The 26,692-nt window shown below is 45.4% G+C and overlaps 1 protein-coding gene across 1 annotated transcript; it reads right to left on the reverse strand.

The window, feature by feature from the left end:
* Positions 1–1,461: 1,461 nt before the first annotated feature.
* On the reverse strand, positions 1,462–26,550 carry CENPV (centromere protein V). Its single transcript, XM_083172400.1, has 5 exons — positions 26,031–26,550; positions 7,381–7,479; positions 6,110–6,179; positions 4,559–4,673; positions 1,462–1,713 (listed from the first exon to the last, which is right to left on the reverse strand). Exons 1-5 carry the CDS (start codon positions 26,318–26,320, stop codon positions 1,589–1,591), a joined length of 699 nt encoding a protein of 232 aa, XP_083028526.1. The 5' UTR covers positions 26,321–26,550; the 3' UTR covers positions 1,462–1,588.
* Positions 26,551–26,692: the final 142 nt, after the last annotated feature.

Here is a 26,692-nt window from a genome sequence, read left to right on the forward strand (position 1 = left end):
GGATAGATAAGCCTAGACGTTGGAATACACTCTGGCTAACTGAATCGATTAGCCTTTGGATGTAATACTGGGTTCCTTTTATTTAGATTGAACTGTGTGATATTCAGAAAAACAATTCTATAGCCACAATAGGGCCCTTATTCTGGTTCACTCGCAAAGGCAAATTACTTCTCAAATGGACAAAACCATGAACACTGCAGGTGAGGCATATATAACTTGCGCAGGGAGAATTAGATTTGGGTGAGTTATTTTTTTCTGCGCAGAGAAAATACTGACTGCTTTATTTTTACACTGCAATATAGGTCTCACTTTGAAGTAGAACCCCACCCAAATATAACTCTCTTTGCACAAGTTACATTTCCATTTGAGAAGGAATTTGCTTTTGCGAGTGAACCAGAATAAGGTGCTAGGTGTAAATGTGTTGGGGCTTGATTTCTCAGGGGAGTTTTGTATGATTAGAATACAAATAAGGGAACTTATGTAGTATCTGGGCGTCCGATTTTGTGATTGTATGCCTTACCTTAAGGCATACAATCAGATGCGATGCGATTTTGCATAGGATTCAATGTTAAGAAGGTCCTGTTCATTTCCCCACTATCCAAGTGGGCATAGAGTTGATTTTATATAGCGTGGCGAGCGCAGCGAGCCACCGAGCCCGAAGCGCGGCGAGCGAACGCATATTTCTTAAAAAGTATTCTGTGTCCCCTCGCGGGGCTCGCTACGCTCGCCACGCTTCGGGCTCGGTGGCTCGCTACGATCGCCACAGGTTTATATCCAACTCCATGCCCACTTGGATAGTGGGGAAAGGAAAAGGACCCCTTTTTCCCATTGAATTCTATGTTAAAATGGACTCAGACCATTTTAACATTGAATCCTATGGAAAAATCTTGACCATCGCATCGCATACGATTTGGTTGCATGCGATGCGATCCGATTTCTAAATCGGACGCCCAGATACTACATAAGTACCCAAATAAGTCACCTCACAGCAAGGAGGAGTGCTTTCTTGTAGAGCCTGACTAGAGAACACTCTTCCTGGCTGTGAGGTGACTTATTGGGCACTTAGAGAAATTTTTGTACTACTGAACAGGTGATATCGTTGGGCCTCTCAAAGCTTATTTCTTCCCTGTGGGACCATAGGAATAGGCCTGGTGCCCTTTCTTAAGGGAAATAATTTGTATTCTAGTCATCCAAAACATCTTCATTGAACACTTTTATTGATAAAGACTTTTAATAAAGAAAGAAAACTATTGATATGGACTTTTGTGTTTTACAATATTTGTGACAATTGTAGAGGTGTATAAAGGACTTTTTATCTAAGGCGCCACTCCACAATTGTCTATTTATTTTATTTACTAGACACACTCACATTTTCAGCACTACTCACAGCATTAAACACAAAGGTTTCTGTTGTATGTGTATATACTATAGGTTAGCAGAGCATATTAGAACCAGATTACAGTGGTGTATAGAAAAGATTTATTTCACTAAATTGAAGAAAACAGGCCACAATGGCAGAAATGTATAAAACTAATAATGGACAAAAAACTAGAACCGAAGAGAAACAGAATGAGTATATGGAGCCGCCTCAGGACTTTGACATGCTATGAATGGACTTGTGTTCTTTCATGGCTTTCTCCCACTGCTTCCCATTGATCTGCTCCACATGAGTACTGTGGACTGTACCATCATCAAGGCAATGAGAAGCGATCCCTGCAAAGACCAAACACACGGATTACATTAACGTGCTGCAATGCTTGTTATGTCTACAGTACATATGAAAATGTGGGTACAGTACTTGATATAGGGTAGTGTCATCCATTATATTACTTATAGGTACAAATCTAGTTTCCCATAGCTAGGATATTGCTGGGGCTTGCAGCTGCACTCGGTTTCAGCTAAGTGTGAACAGATCCGACCCAGGTCCAGAACCAGGGTTATTTGGGATACGATCATTCGACCTAAGCCTTGTTGACCTAATGCATGTCGATCTTCATAGTGTCGGCCCTATGACCCATGCCTGGTGATTCCTGGGTCACTTTTTATGCGACTGCGGTAAAAACTGTCCAGATCACATGTATTTAACATCAGGTCCGATGCGATGCGCGGTCCCCCGTGCATTGCATTGGAGCTACTGGGTCGCACGTGCTGCACATAGGATGTGTCGCATCGCAGTCAACATTGCATGAAAAAAGGACCTCATACGGTGTATTGTTTGCGATCCTTGTGCCCGGGAAGTGGCCGGGCGCTTCATCAGGGATAGCACGCGACTTCTCCCCTCAGAGAAGTTGCACAAGTGTATGGACACCATTAGAAGCCAAATCACTGTGCGTGCCTTATTAACTGCTTATATATGTACATGAAGGTGAATTGGTCTTTTTATGATCAGACCAATTCCTATGTGATTCTGATATGGGAATAACTCGTCTAGTAGTTAGTTACTCCAAGCACTTTTTTTTAATGTGCGATAAATAAAACAATGTTTTAATAGCATATTTGGGGGGTGGGGATCCTTCTCTTTCATGAGCCCCATAATGGAGTAAGGAGGATCTCTGAAGCCTGTTCGTTTAGCAGCTTTATTATTTTCCAATGGTTTAAAATCATGCCCCATCTAACTAGCCTCAATATGCCATGTAGTGTAATACACCTGTCGCGAGTGAACTGACAGGTCCTGTGTGACTGCTGGTGTCAGGGCGTCTCTTGAAAATTTGTCTAAGGACCTTATTCTGGTCCACGTGCGACGCTGCAAAATTTGTGGATGTAACGCTGCCTGTACAGCCGCCCAACCCCCTCTCACTCGCCGAGTTCCCCGCACGGCTGCAAATGGATGTTTAGCATAAACATCCATTCACAGCCTTAGGTGCGGATGTGAAATCATTTGATGGTCGCCGATCATGAAATGACTTCTCCAGTGTTTGCAGATGCAAGACTCCTCTCTGGTGTCTTACATGTGTGAGCACCCTGTGCGAGATGCTGGTGGGCAGCTGACGTCAGCTGCCCGCTCCCATGTCATCCGGCAATTACCATGGGAACGCTGGGCGTTCCCATGGGCGCGACACCTTGTCACTGCCCCACGCCTGCACTGCTAGCAGCGTGTCGTGCCCGCTCACATCCAGCATATGCACATGTGCAGACGGGAAACATCGCTCTCCTGCGCATACCCACAGGGGAGCGTGTCAATTAGAATAACCCCCTTATACCCCTTTAAACATACTACCCGGGATTTTAGACCCGGTTTAATCCCAGGTTTTTAAAAATCCGGGTACATTGCAGGTGCGCAGGACCCGGGATTTTAGACTACTAAAATCCCGGGTAGAGCCATTCAGACATACGCTAGTCCTGGGATTGTGCGTGTGCATGTGAAAAATCCCAGGATTTTGCCATATGTCTGAAAGGGGTATTAGTCACATGCAGTGACACTTGAATATCTGTGTGATGCACAATGGAACTTGGCGTTGAAAAAAATCCGTAGCCGCAGCATTGAAGCACTTTGTATACAGATTCACATGGACACAGATATACAAGCTTCTCTCATCACTTAATCAGCACAGCCTCCTGGTATATCCTTACTTAAGACATATTTTTGGATAAAAATAGGCCAGCTAGCACATGACATGAGAGGGACTGTTTGGCGTCACTCTAGTAATAACGTATGAGAACACATCTGCACCTCCATTGAAACATCCTATTTGGCCACAGTGACAAAACGTTATCTGAATGGCAACTTCTATATGAATTAGATGAAAGCATTACAGACATATCTGTGGCTGATAGAAAACATATCATTGTAAAAATGAACACAACATAGGGGGAAATTTACTAAAGGAAATTTGTCAAAAATAGGTGTAAAAATAGGTGTATTTGTATCCAGAAATACACTTATTTTTGACATTTACTATCCCAAAAATACGGCAATTCGTTGTCGTATTGATGTGCTATCAATACGAATATGAATTGCCGTATTTTCGGGATAGTAAATGTCAAAAATAAGTGTATTTCTGGATACAAATACACCTGTTTTTACACCTATTTTTACAAATTTCCTTTAGTAAATTTCCCCCATAATGTCAGAAATTACTAAAATGGGAGTTCTCTTCCACATAAGCTGTTGCTATATGCAACCAATAAGAATCTACTTAGTTATTTAGCACCTTCTATATCTGATCCCATGTGAAATAGAACTCCCATCTTAGTAAATTTCCCCCAATGTATTTTCTACTGCAATCCCTGTTTCATGAATACTTTCTGAGCATACGGTCTGTGTAACCATTCCTGTGAGCTCACCAGCACCAGCTGCCGTCAGTCATTCCTATATTCTCATAGGACCTACTCATGCATTCATTACTGCATGCTTTCTATATAGGGTATACAGTATATGTGGCCATATATAAATCTGACATAGGAATTATAGGTATAGTATGTGTGTAGACCAGGATACTTCTGTTCTTTGAAAGCCTTCACTCTGCTCCCAAATGTGACCTGCTAGTGCATCGTTCCCCACAGAGGCTACATTACATTCAGTCGGTATCTCAGCCGGGCCATAGGGATGAATACTTACCATAGCCATCGGGGTTGGAGCGAGGCGTGTAGAAGCTTTGCACTCCACAGGTCTTGCAGAAGGTATGTTTTGCTTTCTTAGTGTTGAAGGTGTAAGTTGTGAGGTTGTCGGCTCCCTGAATGCACAGAAAACACTGATGGTCAGCACACATACCTTCCTCCTTACCTTTTAGTGAAAGGACACAAACAATGTACATACATACATACATAGTTTCACACACTTCCGATCTACGGCTATCAACAATGGGCCTAATTCATGTTTATACGCAATGCTTATGTTCACACGACAGAGTGATTATTGTCATACTGCGCATGTGTCGCAATCTCACTGCACACACGCCAAGGTGCCATAATGCACCCACACTGATTGACAGGAAGGGATCAGTTGTGGAAGTAATGGGGAGTGGCAGTAAATCATGGGTGTATATGTCGTCCGCTGCAATCATGGATGTACAAAACATATGCCTGCATCACTACGGCTGTGTCCAGTATGAATAGCCATAGGAATACCCTAGCAGTCGATGTTCCTCATTATTGAGTAGTCTACGTATATGTACGCATGGGGTATGTGAGCAATGTCTCACATACTCAAGCAGTATTATACCAACTTTGTTGTAGTGTAGTGACAGATATAATACAGAGTATGTAGAGATTTATAAATCCGAGGACAATTTTGTCCACCTATCTGTATGCGGCCCCTGTAGCCAGTCTGAGTGGCCCGCCTGACGACTTTGCCGGGAGTCAAGTACAGGGGAATTCTCGGGAGAGGTCGGTAGTTCTCGCGAGATTCCTCTTAATCAACAGCAGCCGGAGACTGTCAGTCCTATACAGCGGCAGCCGCCGGAGCCTGGGACGGCTGCAGCAGGGGAATTTGTAAGAGAAATTTTTACATATGGTCCCCAAAGGATTTTTTCCCCCATACAAACGGCCCTTGGCACAAAAAAGGTTCCCCACTCCTGCCATATAGCCACATGCGATGCGATACAATTTTTCATTGTATAAGCACCGTAATGGGTGCTTACAATGTTAAATGCACCCCCTACGCCACCACCACTATCAACTCGAACCCGAAGCGCAGCGAGCCCGCGAGGGTCGGCGGTACACATCCTCAGACCTTTTCATACCCCCCACTATCCACGTGGAGTTGAATTGAGATAGTGTGGCGAGTGCAGCGAGCCATCGAGCCCAAAGCGTGGCGACCGCACACGTATTACTTTACATGTATACCGCGTCCCCTCGTGGGGCTCACTGCGCTCGCCACGTTTCGGGCTCGGTGGCTCGCTGCGCTCGCCACACTATCTAAAATCAGCTCCACGCCGACGTGGTTAGTGGGGGTATGAAAAGGTCGGAGGACGTTATAAGCCAACTTCTATTTACTACGTTATACCTGTCTCTAGGATTGGTAGGTTTTTCTGATTTACATAACTGCTTTCATCTAATTCTAACCTCCTGCAGTACAAAACTGGGCTTTCCTGAGTAAGCAGAAAATCCTTTACAAATATAAATGAGGGTTCAGGAGAAAATACATATTTTGGAAACATTGCACATTTACCTTCAGTAACTTGAAACGTGATGCAGGCACAATGAAGTGCCTGTTCTGCTTCTTTACACAAATGCTGCAGCTGCAAACAACAACATAGAATGAACAAAAGATTGCTTGAGAAGATAGGAGCTCAGTAAACAGTTTCCCGATATTTTCAGTAAAGAGAAGTCGCGACTTTACTTGGTTATACAGGTGCATTACTTGGTTATACAGGTGCATTACTGTCTGTTTTAATCTGTTTTACTGTCTGTTTTAATCGAGGAAATGGAAGTGGGAAAAATAAAATGCCCCGCTGTATATACCATTTGCACAAATTAGGATGGTTTCCCATTACATTGCGTCTTGTATTCTTCTTCTTTTGAAGCCCCATACACACTAGAAGATAAAGTGAAAGATATCTTTCAGAAAGCCGATTCTGAAAGATATCTTTTATTTTGTCTTCTAGTGTGTGCGCTTGATGTCGTTAACAATCCGGACCCCCGTGTGTCGACAACGACCCCTTGCCTTCTCCAGCCTGTCCGGACCAAGAAGGGCCTCCATACCGGTTGCCATTGGGCAGCGCAGCCGTCTCTCCCCCAACCATCGCTCATCTCGGAGTAGGCATCAGCAAGTGTGTATGCACTTGCCGGTGCCGGCACCCCTGGCTGGGCCCCTGCCGATATTGGCGGCGACGGGGTCACCTAGTGTGTACGGGGCTTTACTCCTGGGGACTATGGGAATTTAAATTTTTTAGATCAATTTGATTTACTCCAGTACAGTTTCTCTTAGTACACACTTCGGTACTTATGTAATATCTGGGCTCCCGTTTTTCTTATGAGACCGCGTCCCCTCGCGGGCCTCGCTGCGCTCGCCACGCTTCGGGCGCGGTGGCTCGCTGCGCTCGCCACACTATATAAAATCAACTCCATGCGTAGTTGGATAGTGGGGGTATGAAAAAATGGGGTGCATTTAACATGGGAGCCCAGATAATACATAAGTACCCACACTTCCCTTTCCTTTCTCCCTCCACTGTTACAACAAGTTTGGTGGTCCGAAGTTGGGAAATTGAAAGGAGATCTAAATGTTGGCCCCTGTTCGCCTATGTGGAACAATATAAAATTCCATGAGATCCGGAATTTGACAAGTGTTCTGGAAAAACAATAAAACACACTTGATTTAAAAAATAAAAAGAAGAGTTGCCGAACCATTAGGTTCCATGTAATCGGGGGTGGACCTGTATATGTATTTTGTAAGACAAAAAACATTTGCAAAGCACTGTCTGTCCAATACTTATCACTTACTTGCAGTCGAATACATGAAGGTCAGCTGACGCCCAAACCTCAAAACGGACAGCTCCGCAGTGACATCCTCCACTGTGTTTCACCAGCCCTTTGTATTCACTGCAGAAGCACAGGAATAGAGAGTGATATTTAGAAGCCATTCAATGACTTGTTATGACCCTCAAGGCCATTACATATGTTTGCACCTTTTGGATCTCATACGTTTTTTATTCAAAATTAGATTTTTATTACCATTTTATAGTACATATATAGGTTGAGAGGGTACAGAAAAAAGAGGGGGGAGAGGTGGGACAATGGGGAAAGAGGACATAATTGCAGGATCACAATACATTGGCCCTTATTCTGATTGACGCGGACTTTACCGCATTCTTACGGATCGCGTCTTTTCGCCGTCTGCGCATGCGTGGAGAACGCAACGCGCATGTGCCACGCCTAGACTCCGTACCAGTTCGGCAAAATCCCGTCCAAAACTGTTGGCCGCAATCAGTCGGGAAATATGGGCGTATTATGGGCGTCATGCGGAATGGCACATGGGCGTAGTTTCAAAGTGGGCAAAACGGGGCGGAAACATGGGCGGACACGGGGGAGTACACTTATGTTGGGGGGCGTACATTCGGAAACCACTCCGAATGCACGCGATCAAAAAGGCCAGAAATGTGCGGTGTCCACAAGTGTACTATTGCTTTGCGTACACCACTCGTTCATGCGGTAGGCGAACGTACGCCTAATGACTACAACCATTAACACCTGAACCCAATAGAATCTACTCCTTTACTCATTACTCACTAATAGGACGCTTGTCAGTGCTTTAATTGAAACCATTGCTGCTTCAAGGAACCCGTACTAAACACCCACATATGCTGTACTTGTCAGACACTTTCAAACTGCTAACAATGGACATGACAGAATATTAATACTAGCAATACACATGTGTATTTGACATGTACTCATGAAACCACACATTTTGGGTAAAGTAAACACATTTATTTATATTCATGTCACAGTCAATGGCAGTGTGATGCAATGACCATAAAATAATACATACAAACAATAAACAACATGGCAGGAATGCCGCAAAATAAATAATAATACAAAACAAATATAATTGCACACAGATGGACTCCAGCACCTCCTATGTGCCACTGCACATGCAGCCAGTGGGAAATGATGAGGCTGCTGGCCCTTCTACAGCAGGGCAAGCTGCACCTGACCATTCAACAGCAGGGCACCCTACACCTGGCCCTTCTGCAGCAGGCCAACCTGCAGCTGGCTCATATGCACCATCAGCAGAATCATTTGGAACACAACCGGGGACTTCACAAGATAGTACCATGGCCATCACTTCAAGTACAGCTGACAGTAATGCCAGGCAAAAGAGGGCAACAGGGGAACCACAAAGGACATATGAAGCAAGGCCTCAGCTGGTTCCCCTCAGCACGTGATTGGACACAAGAAGCTGACACACACAGCACAATGGAAGATTTGGGAACACATAACGGCAGAGATTAATGCAGCCACAAGTTCATTTCCGACCACGTTTGGCCTTGGTAGGCTCCTTGGCCTGTGCAGCAGCTCTTCGGGGACGGCCAGATGCTGGGGCAGGTGGAGCAGATGATGTGGAGGGGTTGGCTGGTCTACCCCTCCTGCCAGCAGGGAGTGTTGCCGCTGGTAATGCACCAGAAACGGATGCCATTAGGACCCTGTTGCTGGTAACCAGCTCCACCATAAGCTCATTATGGTGGAGGAGGAGATCATTTTGGCGGGTGGCTTGCTCGGCCAGCACCTGAGCACTTGCAGCCATGGCCTGCATGCTCGCAGCCATGGACTGCTGGGTGCTGACCAAGCTCGCCAGGATCTCCTCGGTCCTACGCACCCGTTCTGATGCCAAGTCTCCCTGCTGGTTGATGTCCCCAAGCACCTCGGCCAAGGCGGCCAAATCGGCTTGGCCCGATGCCTGCTGCTGCACAGGCCTACCTCTGGGGCCAGGTGGCACGGACTCCTCCACCTCCTGAACAGAGTCGTCACCAAGCGGTGGGGTGTCTGTGGGCAAAGATAAACACAATTAGGAGACATTCTACGATAATTACTTGCCCAAGTTTATGGCATGACCAATATTTACCTTCCAGAAAAGACGCAAACACTTCAGCTGGGGCCTCGCTATCCATAGTGCTCACCCCCCGGATCTCCTCAACTGATATGCAGCTCTCGGCCATCACCTCCAGGGGGGTGAGCTCTAGCCCTGATGGCATGGGGCCGGCCCCAGATGTCTGGCTGTGGTCCCACCGCTTGGTCAGCTTCCTCTTCAGGTTGGTTTTGAAGTCCTGCCACCTGCAATGTAAGTTGACATATTAATACATGTCACTCCCAATGTTAGCTGTTGCAGCCATTGCTCTGTGCTACATATTACAACATGTGATTATTGTCCCATATATAATATTACATGCAACTATGATATCAACCGTTACAATACACATTCACAATCACCCTACTCTAACTCACAATGAAATTACATGGCAATAATGTATGTGTATCGTAACAACCTCACGGGCCATTTGCTAAATGCATCTAAGCATCAATTCAATCATTACTTGGCTATTACTGGCCACATGTATCACAAAACAACTTGCCTCTTCTTCACATGGTCCGTCTCACGAACTTGTGGCGCTACTTCATTAATCTCTGCCGTTATCTGTTCCCAAATCTTCCATCTGCGTGTGTGTGTCAGCCTCTCGGATGGACACTCTATCCAATCACGTGCTCGGGGAACCAGGATGGCCAGCTCCTGTGCTTCATATGCCTTATTTTTTTTGGGTGGTTCCGCTGTTGCACTGGCTCGCCCCTTGCCACGTCCCTGGCCACGCCCCCTGGCACCAGTCGCTGCACTTGAAGTGCTGGCCATGGTACTACCTTGTGAAGTCCCCTGTTGTGTTCCAAACAATTCTGCTGATGGTGGATATGAGCCAGCTGCAGGTTGGCCTGCTGCAGAAGGGCCAGGTGTAGGTTGCCCTGCTGTAGAATGGTCAGGTGCAGGTTCCCCTGCTGGAGAAGGGCCAGCAGCCTCCTCATTACCCACTGCCCGCATGTGCAGTGGCACATAGGTGGTGCTGGAGTCCATCTGGTCAAATAGTTGCTGCAGCACTGGGTCCACCTCTGGTTGGGATCCAGACATGTTAGCAACAACATTGTCACCTTCTAATACACCTTTATATACTGTTTGTGTAATCTGTTTGGCGGACATCAGCGGCAGCTGCGTTCCGTGCGTGAGCGTACGTCGCTGGTTTTTCGCGCCGCATACGGTGGCGGAAATTCCATTGTGTAAAACCTGGCGAAAGTTCGACATGAAATACTGGTCACCAATGCTAACATTGCATAGAATCTTCTGATACACCTGTGACTATTGCTCAATACACATGCTATTTGCTAGCATGACATGACATTTCATTCATGACTACTGTGGTATTGTGGCGTTTTAGTGCAAGCTAAAAGTAGCCCATTCCCTTAGAGAATCCAGGCCACAAGTCATGCAATACTCATCTCTACTGTTATAGACCACACATGTGAGAGCCCTATAAATAATGTCTTCCTGCTAGAATCATTTGTCTTCAGATCTGGACTTGTCAGGGTCTAAGGTAAGCTCTTCCATGCTCCTTGTAGATATGATATCCATTAACAATGTAAGTGTATGAATGTATGCACTATTGCCTCACTGACTACAGATTGTTGGGCCAGCAAAGTGGTGTATTATTATTGCAACATGTCACATGTTCACTATTTCACTCACAGGGCTTAAACCTGTGTGGGTTCATCTATTGCAGGACAACATGTCCCAGCAATAGATGAAATGTGTCATAGTACATGATGTCGGCAAAAAATGCTGACACCTTTATCTGTGTGTTTTGGACGGTGTGTATTGAGTTCATATTATTGTGTCATCATTAGAGAGTCAAATGGATCTGCGGGATTTCATGGGGCGCCCATCTATTGTACGTATTGAAGGCTACAAATCTATTTGTAGTGGGATATGGCCATTATGTGCATAGGTGCATCAGTATTTATGTTCATTTCTTTATAGGTTGCAGAAGCTATTATGCGCTACATGGAGAGGAGGCTAAGGGCACTTGCGGCTCTCCCCACTCGTCGGCCAAGGAGGCCAGGACGTGCTAGAATCTATCGCACACGGGTGACTCTGTTTGCTATGCCCGATGATGAGGTACTTACTAGGTACCGGTTACCGCCACATGTCATTCTGGATCTGCTCACCTTAATTCAGAGCGATCTGGAACCTCTACACGGGATCACGACAGCAATTCCGCCTCACACACAGCTGCTGGCGGTGTTGCATTTCTGCGCCTCAGGATCATTCCAACAAGTAGTGGCAGTACTTGCTGGAATATCTCAGCCGGCCTTCTGCCGAATCCTGAGGCGTGTGACGTCGGCCATGTTCAGGCGCAAGGGGCACTTCATGGCCATGACATTTGCCACCGAGACCCTGCGCAGAAGCCAGCAGGCCTTCCATCAAATTGCTGGCTTCCCTAATGTGATAGGGGCTGTGGATGGCACCCATGTACCATTTGTGCCTCCATCTCGAAGTGAGAAGATATATAGGAACCGCAAATTGTTCCACTCACTGAACGTGATGGTGGTATGTGGCCCATCCATGGAGATTCTCGCCTTCAACTCGAAGTTTCCCGGAAGTGCCCATGACTCTCATGTCATCCGACAAACCGGGATATGGCATAGACTCCAAGAGCTGGAAGGCCGTGATGCGTGGGTTCTGGGTGACTCCGGTTACCCATGTACGCCCTGGCTACTTACGCCGTACAGCTACCCAGCACCGGGCCCACAGGAGGCATTCAATCGGGCGCATGTTGCCACCAGGCAAGTGGTGGAGCGCTCAATTGGCCTTTTAAAAGGTCGATTTAGAGTGCTCCACCGCACTGGTGGTGACTTACAATATGCGCCTGAAATGGTGTCGAGGATCGTGGGCCTGTGTATATTTTTCCACAACATTGCTGTGCGGCGTGAGATACCCTTTGATGAGTGGGAGGTACCATCTGAGCCGCAAGATCCGCCCATGCGCCCATCCCGCGCCCCTGAATGCCGGAGGGGATACCAGCTGCGGGACTCTGTGGCGCAAAGATACTTCAGGTACATGTTATTGAGTTGACATAACACACCCATTTTAGTCACAATCACCCCTTCAAATAAGTCCAGTGTGTTAGTTGTCAGTGTTACAAAACGAACATTAGCCAGCCTGCCCTCCTAATGGCAAAGAAATAGGAGATATTTAGCATATGTGTTTAGTTTTGGGGGAAGTTCAATATAGGTGCTAATTATTATACCTTGGACAAGGGATCTTATGTGTTTGTTATATCTTCATTATTGTAGTTGATACTATCCCTGATGACTGGTGAGTACATTGATTTATTCTATCATGTGTTGGGGATTATTTCCTGTGTTGATGTATGATTTGTTTGCATATATAGATATATATCTATATATGATGTTGGAATTTATTCACATGTTTCAACATTTCAAGGAGCATGCAGGCAGGCAGGCAGGCAGGCAGGCAGGGCTGGTGTATAATGCTGGTTTCAGGATACCTGCAAGTGTGTGTATGTGTCTTTTACACATAAATGTACGCATACACATATATGCATAGAGTAAGTAATGCTAACTACAGCTATGCCTTGCTAAGCTATAGCACGCGTTGCTTGGCGGAGCGCGGCCTTATTGGATTTGCTAAGGGCATACACACTGTGTTTTATATATATCAGATTTGTTCATTGGCATACATCAACACTACGGTTTTGAAGGCATGCGAATTTTTCACCATTTGTGTTGGCGCAGAGACGCTGTTAATGTAAAAATGAACAATAAAGTTATTATCACAAATAACTGTGATCAACCAATGCCACCACCTGATTGGTTGATAGATGCCATTGTCAACATGGCGGAGACACGAAGGGCAGAACCCTTCACGCATGAGGAGCTCAGGGTTCTTGTCTCCGTCATGGAGACAAGGCTGGGCCGTGCGGGGCCCTTCATAACAAACCGCCATAAGCGGAGGGCGTACACAGCGGCAGGGCGCCGAATTTACGCCCGCACTCGGGTGCGGAGGTCCCTCGGGCAGCTGGAGAGGCGGTGGTCGGACCTCCGCAGGCGCCAGCCCCAGCTGCTCACACAAATAAGGGGCGAAATTGCTGAATGTGAGTATTTTAGCTATGAAATTTCGCACTTACAACATAGCATATATAAGCAATAAAATGTGTCTCATGATAAGTGGGTGTCCATGGGTTTAAAAGTCCATAGACTCTTATGTGTGCTTCTTCCTGGTTAACATGCAGTCATGTGCCTTTTATATGTCATGCCATAGCATTGAGGATTCTGATGCATACAATGTGCCCAATCTAATATGTGTTACACATTGATAAATGCCTGGGTTGTAATGTGTGAACAAATGACTAACAATCACATAATAATTTAAATGTCACAATTTGGAGTCCATTAACAGTAAGGAGCTACTTTCCTGCATCGTTTGCCATCATTATCACCCTTCCATGTATGTCTTGTTATGGATGAATAAATGTGCCCCAATGAGCCGACATTGACCATGATGTTTTTTTCTACCACACAGCACGAGCCCGAGCCCGACAGGCCCGTGAACAGGCGGAGGCAGGCCTGGCCCAGGACGAGGCCCAAGACCCCCAGGAGGAGGTGGCGGCAAGGGTGGAAGAGGAGGAAGTGGAGGAGGAGCAAATGGTGGAGGAGGAGGTGGTGCGTGAGGAGGTGGAGGAGGAGGAGGTGGAAGAGGAGTTTGTGGCGGAGGAGGAGGTGTTGGTGGCGGAGGAGGAGGTGGAGGAGGAGGTGCTGGTGGTGGTGGAGGAGGAGGTGGAGGAGGAGTTGGAGGAGGAGGTGGAGGAGGAGTTGGAGGAGGAGGTGGAGGAGTTGGAGGAGGAGGTGGAGGAGGAGTTGGAGGAGGAGGTTGTTGTGGTCGAGGAGATGGCGGAGGAGGGGGCTGAGGAGGCCACGGTTGCCCCGGACACATCAAGTTCCGAGGGGGAGGAGGCGTGCCAGGCACCGGACTCGCCGCAGATCGGTATGTTTACATAATGCATCATTCATGAAGTAGTTGTACTGGTATATGTTATGTAGCACTGGTGATTAAAAATTTTGGGCACATACTAATCATATAGACCCCAAAGTGGGTAGCTACAGATACAGGTACGGGTTAGATGGGGAGTCCAAGGCATCCCTTTCATCCAGGACACCTCTCAATTACACAGGTTTGTGGGATGGGTTGGAGGTCCATTTGGACTGCCACATAACCGTTGTAGTTAAACAGGATCCAGGAGTAAAGGGATGAGTGGATCATTTGTGGATTAAAATCACCTGCTGCAAGCGTAGATTATGACCCATCAAATAGTGGCATCGATATTGTTGGTGAATGTTATTTATAAACTGTAGGATGTATGCTCGAAATGGAGTATGGGCCGGCCTACCTTGGAATGGCGTCACAAGTTGGCAGTGTCCCCGGAGCCTCCTCTACCTAAACCCCCCCTGTAGTTCTGATTTATTTTTGTCACTCACAGAATTGTAGGTTGGTTTAGACAGAATTATGATTTAGAGGATGTGTATTGTGCATTCCTGACATTTGCATAACTCCCATGCCACCAACCATCACTGAACTTAGACTGAGCAGATTGTGACAAGTTGTTATTGACGTAGGCCATGACCTGCTTGACATTGGTTAGTCATGGGTGGGTTGTGACTGAGAAGAAACAATATGACTGTTATGTCTTCTGCAGAGTTAAGGGTCGAGGGCAAAATAGACAGTATGTAGTAAATAAGTTTGCATGTATGTATATATGTATGTGTCATATATATTTATCTATGTGTGTCTCTATCTCTCTACATAGATAGATATATATCTCTATATATATATATATACACACATGTCACCTAGCATTTGTGCAATTTATGTCGTAGTATGTGAAATGTATGCATGAATAACATGACTAATTTTTGCCCCTTTGACATGCCCACAGATGACACCACACCGGCAGATGAGGGGGTGCGTGGGGCCCTCCTGCGAGCAGAGCACCATCTCCGGCTCCTTCAAGCCGACTTGCAGGACCTAAAAGACCTGCTCATTTAATGTTTCCTTTTTTTTTTTTTTCATTATGTTAAATAGATATTTTAATAAATTCTTTATGCAAGTTCACAGTTGTTGGTTTTATTAGCACTTTAAATAGTATATGTGTAGAATGTTTATAATGTTTGACACAGGGTGTAATAGAAACCATTGCACTTACATTGCTGTAAGGGTTAATGTGTGCTATGCATGTGTTAGGCATGCTTGTAAGGATATATTGGAATCTAATTGATTCCAATTACAAATAAGCTGTTTTTTATGAGGGTAGGTAATTGAATAAGTGGGTCATGTGATGTATTGCAGAAGATACTTCATAGTGGGTTGTTTGGCGGAAATCCTCCGCTTACGTGCGGTAGCACCGCTTGGCTCCCGTTCGGATGCGGTATTCCCGAGCATACTCTGTAATACTCTGTAATACCGTGCCGAATCGGAGTGTTTCTCCCGCACACGCATGGTTTGTATGTCGTCCGTAAACACGCCCTGTTCTTAAAGAGTGAGTCCGTCCGAATGCGGAGGACACGTGGGCGTTTCTACGGACGATGGCCGCACGCGGCAAAACACCGTGGCGTGCGGACCGCACCGTAAGAATGCGGGAATATCCGCACCGATCAGAATAAGGGCCATTGTCGTGAGGCAAAAGGTAATACATAATATTGCAACAGAACCTTATATAGAAATATTCATTTGCAGTCATTCACATACTGTACATATGCTGGTCATAGGGAAAAAGAAACAGTTTCAACATAAGGCGACAACAACAGGAAGGCTCATAAACTATCTAGGTGCTCACTTCAGGGGAGATACAATAGGACTGTTATACTAGGGGACTATCTCAGTGGATGGAGGGACCTATATGCACACCACAGAGACCATCGGAGTGTATGATTGGGTGGACCACCGGGGAAGACTAGGCCCGCAGTTTCATATTGATAGTGGGATTGAACTGCATGTTCGACCGTTGCCAGGGTAAGGACGTAGGAGATGCCCCAATATTGTGCAATCAATAACCTGGTTGAAATTAGTATATGGCCCATCACATACAGTATCATTCGGGGAGAGAGCACCAAAATAATTGTGTAAGAGTGCGATATTAGGTAGCGGGAGTACACTGTCGCGAAAAGACCCATTTGAATGCCTAGGACACAGTGCAAATTTCTGGTCGCCACCTCGGGAGTCTGCGAGCAGAAATATTAGTGCCATCTGCATTTATACCCGGGATATTCAATCCCCACCGCTATTTTCAATGGATGAAATAGCAGCGGGCGCCTATTCAACGCTGTCTTGACCAACAGAATTGAAGAGGCAGATCGACAGAACAAGCCCGTTTTGCCGAGAACGGCCGTGAATTGTCACGATCGCTGCCGGATCTCGACAATCCACGGATGTTTATGCAGACACTCCCCCTTTTCGCCGATTGGCAGATGGGACATTGAATCCCGTCTGACTAGGGTGCTGGACGGGGTCCCGACAGTCGGGATCCCGACAGTCATTAACCCGACGTCGGGATCCTGACTGTTAAAACACCGTCGGCTATTTTCCCTTGTGGGGGTCCACTACCCCCATAGAGGGAGAATAGAAAAGGGGCTTTGTTGCACTGGCCACGCTGTCTGAGTCCAGGCAGTCGGGATCCCGATGTCGGGATAATGACTGTCGGGATCCTGACTGTCGGAGAAACATACCACACCCTCTAACTATTTGTGGTTGAGAAAAACAAAAACGGTCCAGTGTCAGGACGTACCTACAGTCGTGACCCAGGATTGAATACCCCCCTTAATGTTTTGTGGAGCTGCCCAGTCCTTCAACCAGTCCTTCAACCACTGTTGATATATTCTTCTTAATCTAAAATTTTACAAGATTATGAGAGGATCTTCTACACTGCCTAGAGTTATGTAGGGTACACACCAGAATGATAATGATCGTGAGCAGATCATGAGACAATCATACGATGTTGGAGCACATGATCTGCATACAATCTGATCATGATCTGTACCCAGTTGAAGGGATCGTTTTCAAATCCTGACTGCAGCAGGTAGGATCTGAAAAACGACCAAACGATGCACATCAGCGGAATCAGATCTGAAACATGCCAAATTTACATACAATCGGTCGAGATTGTATTGAAATTGGGAGAACTGAGGCCAAATGAGTCCATAATGCAGCAAACTCCAAACCTCTCTCCAGGGGTCCTTGCAAGTAAATGTTTGAATATTAACCCCTTGGGTGGTATGCCCGGATATATTTTGCGGGCATACCACTTTGCATTAGGTGGTGGTGCCTCCAGCGGAGCACCACTGGTGCACTACCTTTAGGGGTCACCCCCCTCCTGTCGCCTCTCCCGAGTTCAGGCACCCGAGTCCTTCCAAGCCGCCACGAAACATCCCCCGAGCCTGCCGCCTGTATGATGACTGACAGGCAGCAGGGGAGTGCCGGAGTGGAGGTGAGGGGAGGGAGCAGCGGCTTCCTACTATCTGTGGTGGGTTTTGCTAGGGCAAAACCCACCACAGGGTGCCCTGGTAGGTTTGTCCTGCCCCAGCAAAACCCACCACTCAAGGGGTTAACACCCAATAAATTCAACAAATATTTATTTACAGTTTGTTATATATAGCATAAACGGTAGTACATTTGTAAGAAGCTTATGTCTGGATGACATGACGCCTTTAACTCGTGGAGAAAAGACTCCACAAAAACTGAACTAACACAAGTTCCCTCTAATAATATAAAGCACCAAATATATATTCTGTAGTATGTGGCACAGGACCATTTGATCACTACTATCTGGCAACCACAGTGCCATAATACAAGGGATCATAAATATAACTGGTATGTGACTCTTTTCCTGCACAATAATTATAGCATAGGGATTACCGGGCACAGCTGTCTCCCTCTGAGAGGGACATTCCAAGCGTGGGACACATTTCTACCAGCGAGAGTGAATGAAATTTGATTGAATTATTTACTCTTTGCTGGACACAAATTCCTAAAGCAGACTCTAATTAAAAAGATACAGTACTGTGTGAAATGAGATACCAGACAAAAACCAGCTCTGCAATGGAGCGGTGCCTACTGCATGGATCAGGGCTTGTTGTGAGGAGCAATGGCTTATACCTAGTTATACATCAATAAACTCAGATCAGATGTAACAAACTCATTACACTAAAAGGTGCTAGTGGTTCATTTAATGTAATAGGGCTTGGCTACAGTTATTATTCACATTTCAGTTTACAAGCTACTGGAATTTGTTACATTTCTTGATTAGCCCAATGTTGACTCATTTCAGTGTTCCTTTATACCCTTTTCACACAGAAGCAAATTACTGGGTTAAAGCTTTTCAACCCGGGAATTTTCTGAAAAACCCAGGTTTTTCTTTGGTGTTAAAGGGTCAACACAGGACTTAAATCCCGGCACTCCGACCCTGCTCTTGACCAGGGTTGGTGAGCCGCGATTTAAGACCCATGTTGACCCTTTCACACCACAGAAAAACCCGGGTTTTTCAACTAATTCCTGGGTTGAAAAGCTCTAACTCGGTAATTTGCGGTGTGAATTGGGGTCAGGCTGCATGCGGCCAAATGACCTGGCACTCAAAAATGCCCCAAATAAATGCTGGGTAATTGCCGGGTGGCCGGTGTAAAAGGGATATTACTGAATTGACAAATGGCAAATAATTATGTGGGCGATATGCACTAAAGTTCAATGAGCTAAAATACCAGCCAATCAGCCGCTAACGGTTGTAGATCAATGGATTGACAATTTTATGGTCGGCAGTCATTAGGTCAGCAATTACATGGCCTACAAATTGTATAGTCGACAGGTACAAAAGATCCAAGGATGAATGGTCTACAGCAGGGGTGTCAAACTCAAATTCATCGGGGGCCGCATCAGCAGTTTGGTCACCCTCAAAGGGCCGGTTGTATCTGTAGGTCCCCCTGTATAATTATAATGCCATGACACCACAGGCTGCTCCCCCTGTATAATATAAAATGAATGCCATGACACCACAGGCTGCTCCCCCTGTATAATAATAATGCCATGACACCACAGACTGCTCCCCCTGTATAATATAATAAAAGTAATGCCATGACACAGAAATGATTATACAGGAGGAGCAGCCCGTGGTGTCATGGCATTATTATTATTATACACGGCGACACGTCAGGAAACAGCAGATATATATATTTTTGTGAGTGTGATCCTCATCCTCACGTACTGTTTCTCCGTCTGTCCTGCAGCTGCTGCGGCTTCCAGCTTTTCTTCACTGCTTGCTGCGGCCACACGGTCCCCGACTCCCGGTCCAGCTTCCCTGTCTGCTCCTACTTCTCTACAGACGCAAGGGCGGGCGGCGTCATCGTCATGACGTCCCCACCCAGTGTCTGTCACTGCCGGGCATCAGAGGGAACAGGCGGCCAGGCCCTCCTCCACCTAGCCGTGGAGGCCGGCGGCCATGTTTCTGTAGCCGCATACATATGTGCCTACAGGAACATGGCCGCCGACAGTGGAGGAACAGGTAAGGCGGCCGCGGACGTGGACGCAGCACTCCTGTTTTAGACACACTGCCCCTGCGTGCTATCTCCTCGCGCGGGCCACATGACGAGGTCTGGCGGGCCGGATTTGGCCCGCGGGCCTTGTGTTTGACAACCGTGGTCTACAGGTTCAAAAGGCTGACAAGACAATGGTCACAAACAAATGGTTGACACTTTTTTGGCCAAATCTTCTATATTTCATATTATGAACAAAAGTGTACTCTCCCGAGCTTGTGCCGCTCACCACCCTGCATCTACTATTCCTAATAGATGTGCATGGATAGCAAATCAAGCAAATGTTAAGAAAACATGAAAAAAAAACAAAAAAACATGTGTTGACATTTGTCATGTTAATCTTAAGCAGTCGAACATTTGTACCTTTCGCACTAATGCATTTGACCATTTGTTGTGGACGTATTGACTGTCTGAGTATAGATGGTTGTTCGATCATCCAGATACCGTCCTTATGGCCATGTTATACCTATTTACCACTGCCTGTTAACACGCATCACCCCGGGATTGTTCATATAAAAACGCATCACCTTGGGTATTTTCACCTGAACACACAATACCCTGGGGTTTTTCCGTGAACATACATAGCCCTGGAATTTATTCACGTGAATGCGCATCACGCTGTTTTTTTCACATGTATGAACACGCATCACCCTGAGTTTTTTTCACGTGAACATGCATCATCCTGAGTTTTTGCTTGATGGTAAAGGGTCCCAAAAACTGTACTCCAAATCATTATTATTATCATTTATTTATCTGGCGCCACAGGGGGTCCGCTGCATCCAACAATACATACATTAGCAAAAATTTATAAACAATTAATTGACAAATTACAGTACAATGCCATTTACGACAAGTACATGGTAAATAAAGACAGTTCCATCAGGGGACAGGACACTGAAACAATTATTGGGGTGGCAGAAATATATAATATATATATATATATTCTACATCCAGTGATACGCTGGTGGCCTTCTACATCCATTGATACGCTGGTGGGCTTCTAAATACAGTGATACGCTGGTGGGCTTCTACATACAATGATATGCTCGTGGCTTTCTACATACAGTGATACGCTGGTGGCTTTCTACATACAGTGATACGCTGGTGGGCTTCCACATACAGTGATACGCTGGTGGGCTTCTAAATACAGTGATACGCTGGTGGCCTTCTACATACAGTGATACGCTGGTGGCTTTCTACATACAGCGAAACGCTGGTGGCCTTCTACATACAGCGATACTGTGGAGGCCTTCTACATACAGTGATACGCTGGAGGCCTTCTACCGTACAGTGATACACTGGTGGACTTCTACATACAGCGATATTCTGATGGCCATATACATACAGCGATATGCTGGTGGGCTTCTGAATACAGTGATACGCTGGTGGGCTTCTAAATACAGTGATACGCTGGTGGCTTTCTACATACAGTGATACACTGGCGGCTTTCTACATACAGCGATACGCTGGTGGCCTTCTACATACAGTGATACTTTGGTGGTTATCTACATACAGTGATACTGTGGAGGCCTTCTACGTACAGTGATACTCTGGAGGCCTTCTACCATACAGTGATACGCTGGTGGGCTTCTACGTACAATGATACGCTGGTGGCCTTCTACATACAGTGATACGCTGGTGGGCTTCTACATACCAGCGATACGCTGGTGGGCTTCTACATACAGCGATATTCTGGTGGCCATATACATACAGTGATACGCTGGTGGCCTTCTACATACAGTGACACGCTGGTGGGCTTCTAAATACAGCGATACGCTGGTGGCCTTCTACATACAGCGATACGCTGGTGGCATTCTACATACAGCGATACGCTGGTGGCTTTCTACATACAGCGATACTCTGGAGGCCTTCTACATACAGTGATACTCTGGTGGCCTTCTACATGCAGTGATACTCTGGTGGGCTTCTACATACAGTGATACGCTGGTGGGCTTCTACATACAGTGATACGCTGGTGGCCTCCTACATACAGTGATACGCTGGTGGACTTCTACATACAGTGATACGATGGCCTTCTACATACAGTGATACCTACATACAGTGATACTCTGGAGGCCTTCTACGTACAGTGATACGCTGGTAGACTTCTACATACAGTGATACGCTGGTGGCCTTCTACATACAGTGATACGCTGGTGGCATTCTACATACAGTGATACTCTGGTGGGCTTCTACATACAGTGATACGCTGGTGGCCTTCTACATACAGTGATACGCTGGTGGCATTCTACATACAGTGATACTCTGGTGGGCTTCTACATACAGTGATACTCTGGTGGGCTTCTACATACAGTGATACTCTGGTGGGCTTCTACATACAGTGATACTCTGGTGGGCTTCTACATACAGTGATACTCTGGTGGGCTTCTACATACAGTGATACGCTGGTGGACTTCTACATACGGTGATACACTGGTGGACTTCTACATACAGTGATACGCTGGAGGCCTTCTACATACAGTGATACGCTGGTGGGCTTCTACATACAGTGATACTCTGGTGGGCTTCTACATACAGTGATACTCTGGTGGGCTTCTACATACAGTGATACGCTGGAAGCCTTCTACATACAGTGATACGCTGGTGGACTTCTATATACGGTGATACACTGGTGGACTTCTACATACAGTGATACGCTGGAGGCCTTCTACATACAGTAATACGCTGGTGGGCTTCTATATACGGTGATACGCTGGTGGCATACAGTGATACGCTGGTGGGCTTCTATATACGGTGATACGCTGGTGGCATACAGTGATATGCTGGTGGGCTTCTATATACCGTGATACGCTGGTGGGCTTCTACATACAGTGATACACTGGTGGCCTTCTATATACCGTGATACACTGGTGGGCTTCTATATACAGTGATACTCTGGAGGCCTTCTACATAAAAATGCTAGTGGGTTTCTACATACAGTGATACACTGGTGGCATTATACTGTACATACAGTTTTTCACTGGAGGCATTATACATACAGTAATACGCTGGAGGCCTTCTACCAGTGAGCTAGCATAGGTGACACTTGGAACAGATCATGTCCTCACTTGATCAATAGTTCAAGAAAAAAAATCATATTCCCATTGCTGCCACCTATTGTTACTGTCACTGGGCAGTTATCATTATTATCTAACCACAGTACAGCCATTCTCACTATCTAATCCTAGTCTATGCGTATTCATCAATTATTATTTATTGCAGTAACCAGCTGAACATTAACTGAGCTCAATACCCATTTCACATGGGTCTGCTGTGCAGCAAGTACTTTGCATATAGATCTCTGTAGATTCAGTAAGACTGCAGATGCTGTCCCAAATATTTTTGAATAACAAAACAATATTTACATTTTTTTTTCCTGCTATTCAGGAATATTCTCAGTAACAATGTTTGCACTAACTGCTGTATCTGGTGAAGTCTCTGCAGGTGGTCTTTTTATGTAAACCTGTACAGTGTGTGTGTGCGTGGTTTTATATATTATATATATATCGCTATCTTATACATATAAATATATATTTTTGTTATATTGTGTAATTACATTGCTGGGAACACTGGCAGTGTAATTAACAAGATGGATGCAGCAGAGTTTTTAGTCAGCTGTTGGCACTGATTGGACAAGACCCCTCTCTCCTTTTATCAGCCTTGTCTGAAATGGCGTTATATAAAGTAGGATTTTACTATTTTTTATGTCTTCCTGCTACCTGCTTAGTAGTGAACATTACAGTGCTGTGGAGAGAAATGACCTGCTCTCTGCAGTGCAATATTGTGCAAGGGGGGTATTAACTAAAAATAATTGCCTATCTTCTCCATTAACTAAATCGTGGGACAACTTATAAAATGGTTAAATGCACATTTCTGCATTATTTAAGTAGAATACATCCCTTTTGCTGGGTACACACCAGAAAGATTTGGCCTCAATCCTGTCAATTTCAATGCAATTTTGACCGATTGTATGTGAATTGGGCATGTTTTGGCACGGTCGTTTTGGATATCCTACATGCTACAGTCAGGATTTGTAAAAGATCCCTTCAACTGGGTACAGATCGTGATCAGATCGTATGCAGATCATGTGCTCCAACAGATCGTGCGACCTTCATGATCGTTCTGGTGTGTACCCTACATAAGTGTCCCTGAAAATGATTGGCATCTATGCTATTTACAACATCAAATAGAATATTCTGTGTAAAGAACATTTCTCTAAACCATTATAACAAATGGATTCTATAAATGGGTGATCTGTATCCTACTGAAAGGATAAGACAAATGGAAACAGTATGTATTTGTCAAAACATAATAATTATACCTGAACAGCTCTGTGAGGCTGCAGAAAAAATACTACTGAGATAAATTCTTGTGTTTTATACATCAGAACTGGATGCTACTTCCTTTCCATCCTCAATGGTATCAGGGATGATACTTATATCACTATAATATAATAAGTATGTTTATTGCTTACAGAAAAAATTATAATAATTTATGGACCGTGAAAGAGAAATTACGATTTATTTTTGCACACACACACACACACAGAGATATACATACATACATACACACACGTGTATGTGTATATCCTCAGATTACAGAAATCTACTGAAGTCTGAGCTTTGTGTACTAGGCAAGACGTTGCCATTTTGTGATATAAAGTACAATGTACACTGTGACACGGTTATTTAATAACTCCTTTTAACCGCCCAGAGTTCAAAAAATAAAAACACATTTTTTTTATCCAATGGTAATAAACAGGCCTGTTATTTCAGTCACACTAGGGATATTAAATAACAGATTAACGAACAAAAAAAGTAATGTGGAACGGTCCCTGCTGATCTTATGGGACTTTCTCTAGTTATTCTAGAGGGTTTCTTGAAAAGCAAGAAACGGATTTTATAGACGGAATCAATGCATCTCTTTGATTTCTAGCCCAGCATTCACATTGCCAATCCTTTCTTGGCTGCTGGCTCGCTTACTAACATGGAATAATGGTGGATTCAGACAAAGACACAGGGGAAGACCACCCCCAACCCCCCTTAAACAAAAAGAGCCTACTGCCAGTCTTCTTATAATTTTTTAAAAGGAATTTATTCATATTTTCATAGTTACACCAGTAAACAAGAGTGGCCAATGGTGTGCCAGTGTAATATTAAAGGAGGCCATGCTACTATTATTGTGCCATTCTCTGACACGTATCCCCCACCATTTTCTGACACCTATCCCTCAGTGAGTGCTGGAAAACACCGCTCTGCCATGACATACATTCTAAACACCACAATGATCAGCTGATATGTTATATATATATATATATATATATATATATATATATATATATATTGAGATGTGTTACAGATGGCTGATTATGACACAATGTTTCCAAATATACAGCTAATATATATATTATATATATATACATACATACATACATACATACATATGTGTGTGTATATACATCTATGTATATACATATATCTATATAGTTTTATATATATATATATATATATATACATATATATATATATATATATATATATATATATATATATAAAATACCTGTATACAGATAGATAGATGTTAGATGGATAGATAGATAGTCTATATACAATAGATAGATAGATAGATAGATAGATAGATAGATAGATAGATAGATAGATAGATAGATAGACAGATAGACATGTAGTTAGATAGTATATAAAGCTTGCTCAGCAAAACAGTCTGGCACCGAGTCCCACTGATCCTGCCACTGCCACCTGCAGCCCTCTGTGCTGAGCTGTGGAGTCCCCCAGCAGAACACCATTGCCTTGGATGCAGCACCAGCAGGGTGAAGGGGACACTCAGTGGCAGCCAGAGGCTAAGGCACAATAGTAGTGATGATGATGATGATGATGATGGCGGTAGTAAGAGTACCGCCGGGGAACACAGGCATCTACCCCCAGGACAGACAGGACAGTACTCACTAGGAGTCCAGCAGAAGTTTGGCTGCATCCTCCGAGCTGAGACTTTGCTGTGTGGCGAAGCTGAGCCATCGCTGCCGCTGGGCGCCCAGGTCCAGCAGCGGGGAGTGCTGAGCATCGTTCCCCTCCGCCACCTGCTTCTTGATCGCCGCTGCCGCCACCACCTTCTTGGCTTTGCCCCTCTTGCCCGTGTCCTGGTGCTTCTGCGCTGCGGGGGGCGCCGCCAGCCCCGTACTCCTGCTCTGCCGTTCCGGGGCTCCCCGCTTTGGCGACGTTTTTTTCGCCTTGCCCATGTTGGCTCGGGTGTTCCTGCCGCTGGTACCCCCGGGGATGGTTGTGCTCCCGCCTCGGTGTATCTCCGTGCGGCCGGACACCTGCAGTCAGCGACTAATCGCAGAGGGGAAAGCTGGCTTCTTTTTCGCTTTGTTTGTCACTATTCTGTATTCCTTTCTGAATTCGCTCGCTTCGCCGAGCATCCAGCAGGGGGCAGTGCAGTGTGCAGAATGGGAGACGCGTAGCCCGAGCCTGCCATGTTGGCTGGGCAGGAGCAAGAGTAGGCTGGGCATTCATATGTATTCATTGTATTGGCCACCTGAGTTTGGCTGACAGCGTTGCCTGGGGGTGTATATACCCTTTTCAGCTATTCTTTGTTCTGTATGTGTGGT

The sequence above is a fragment of the Crinia signifera genome, chromosome 2 (assembly GCF_055691185.1).
Source record: "Crinia signifera chromosome 2, ASM5569118v1, whole genome shotgun sequence".
Lineage (NCBI taxonomy): Eukaryota > Metazoa > Chordata > Amphibia > Anura > Myobatrachidae > Crinia > Crinia signifera.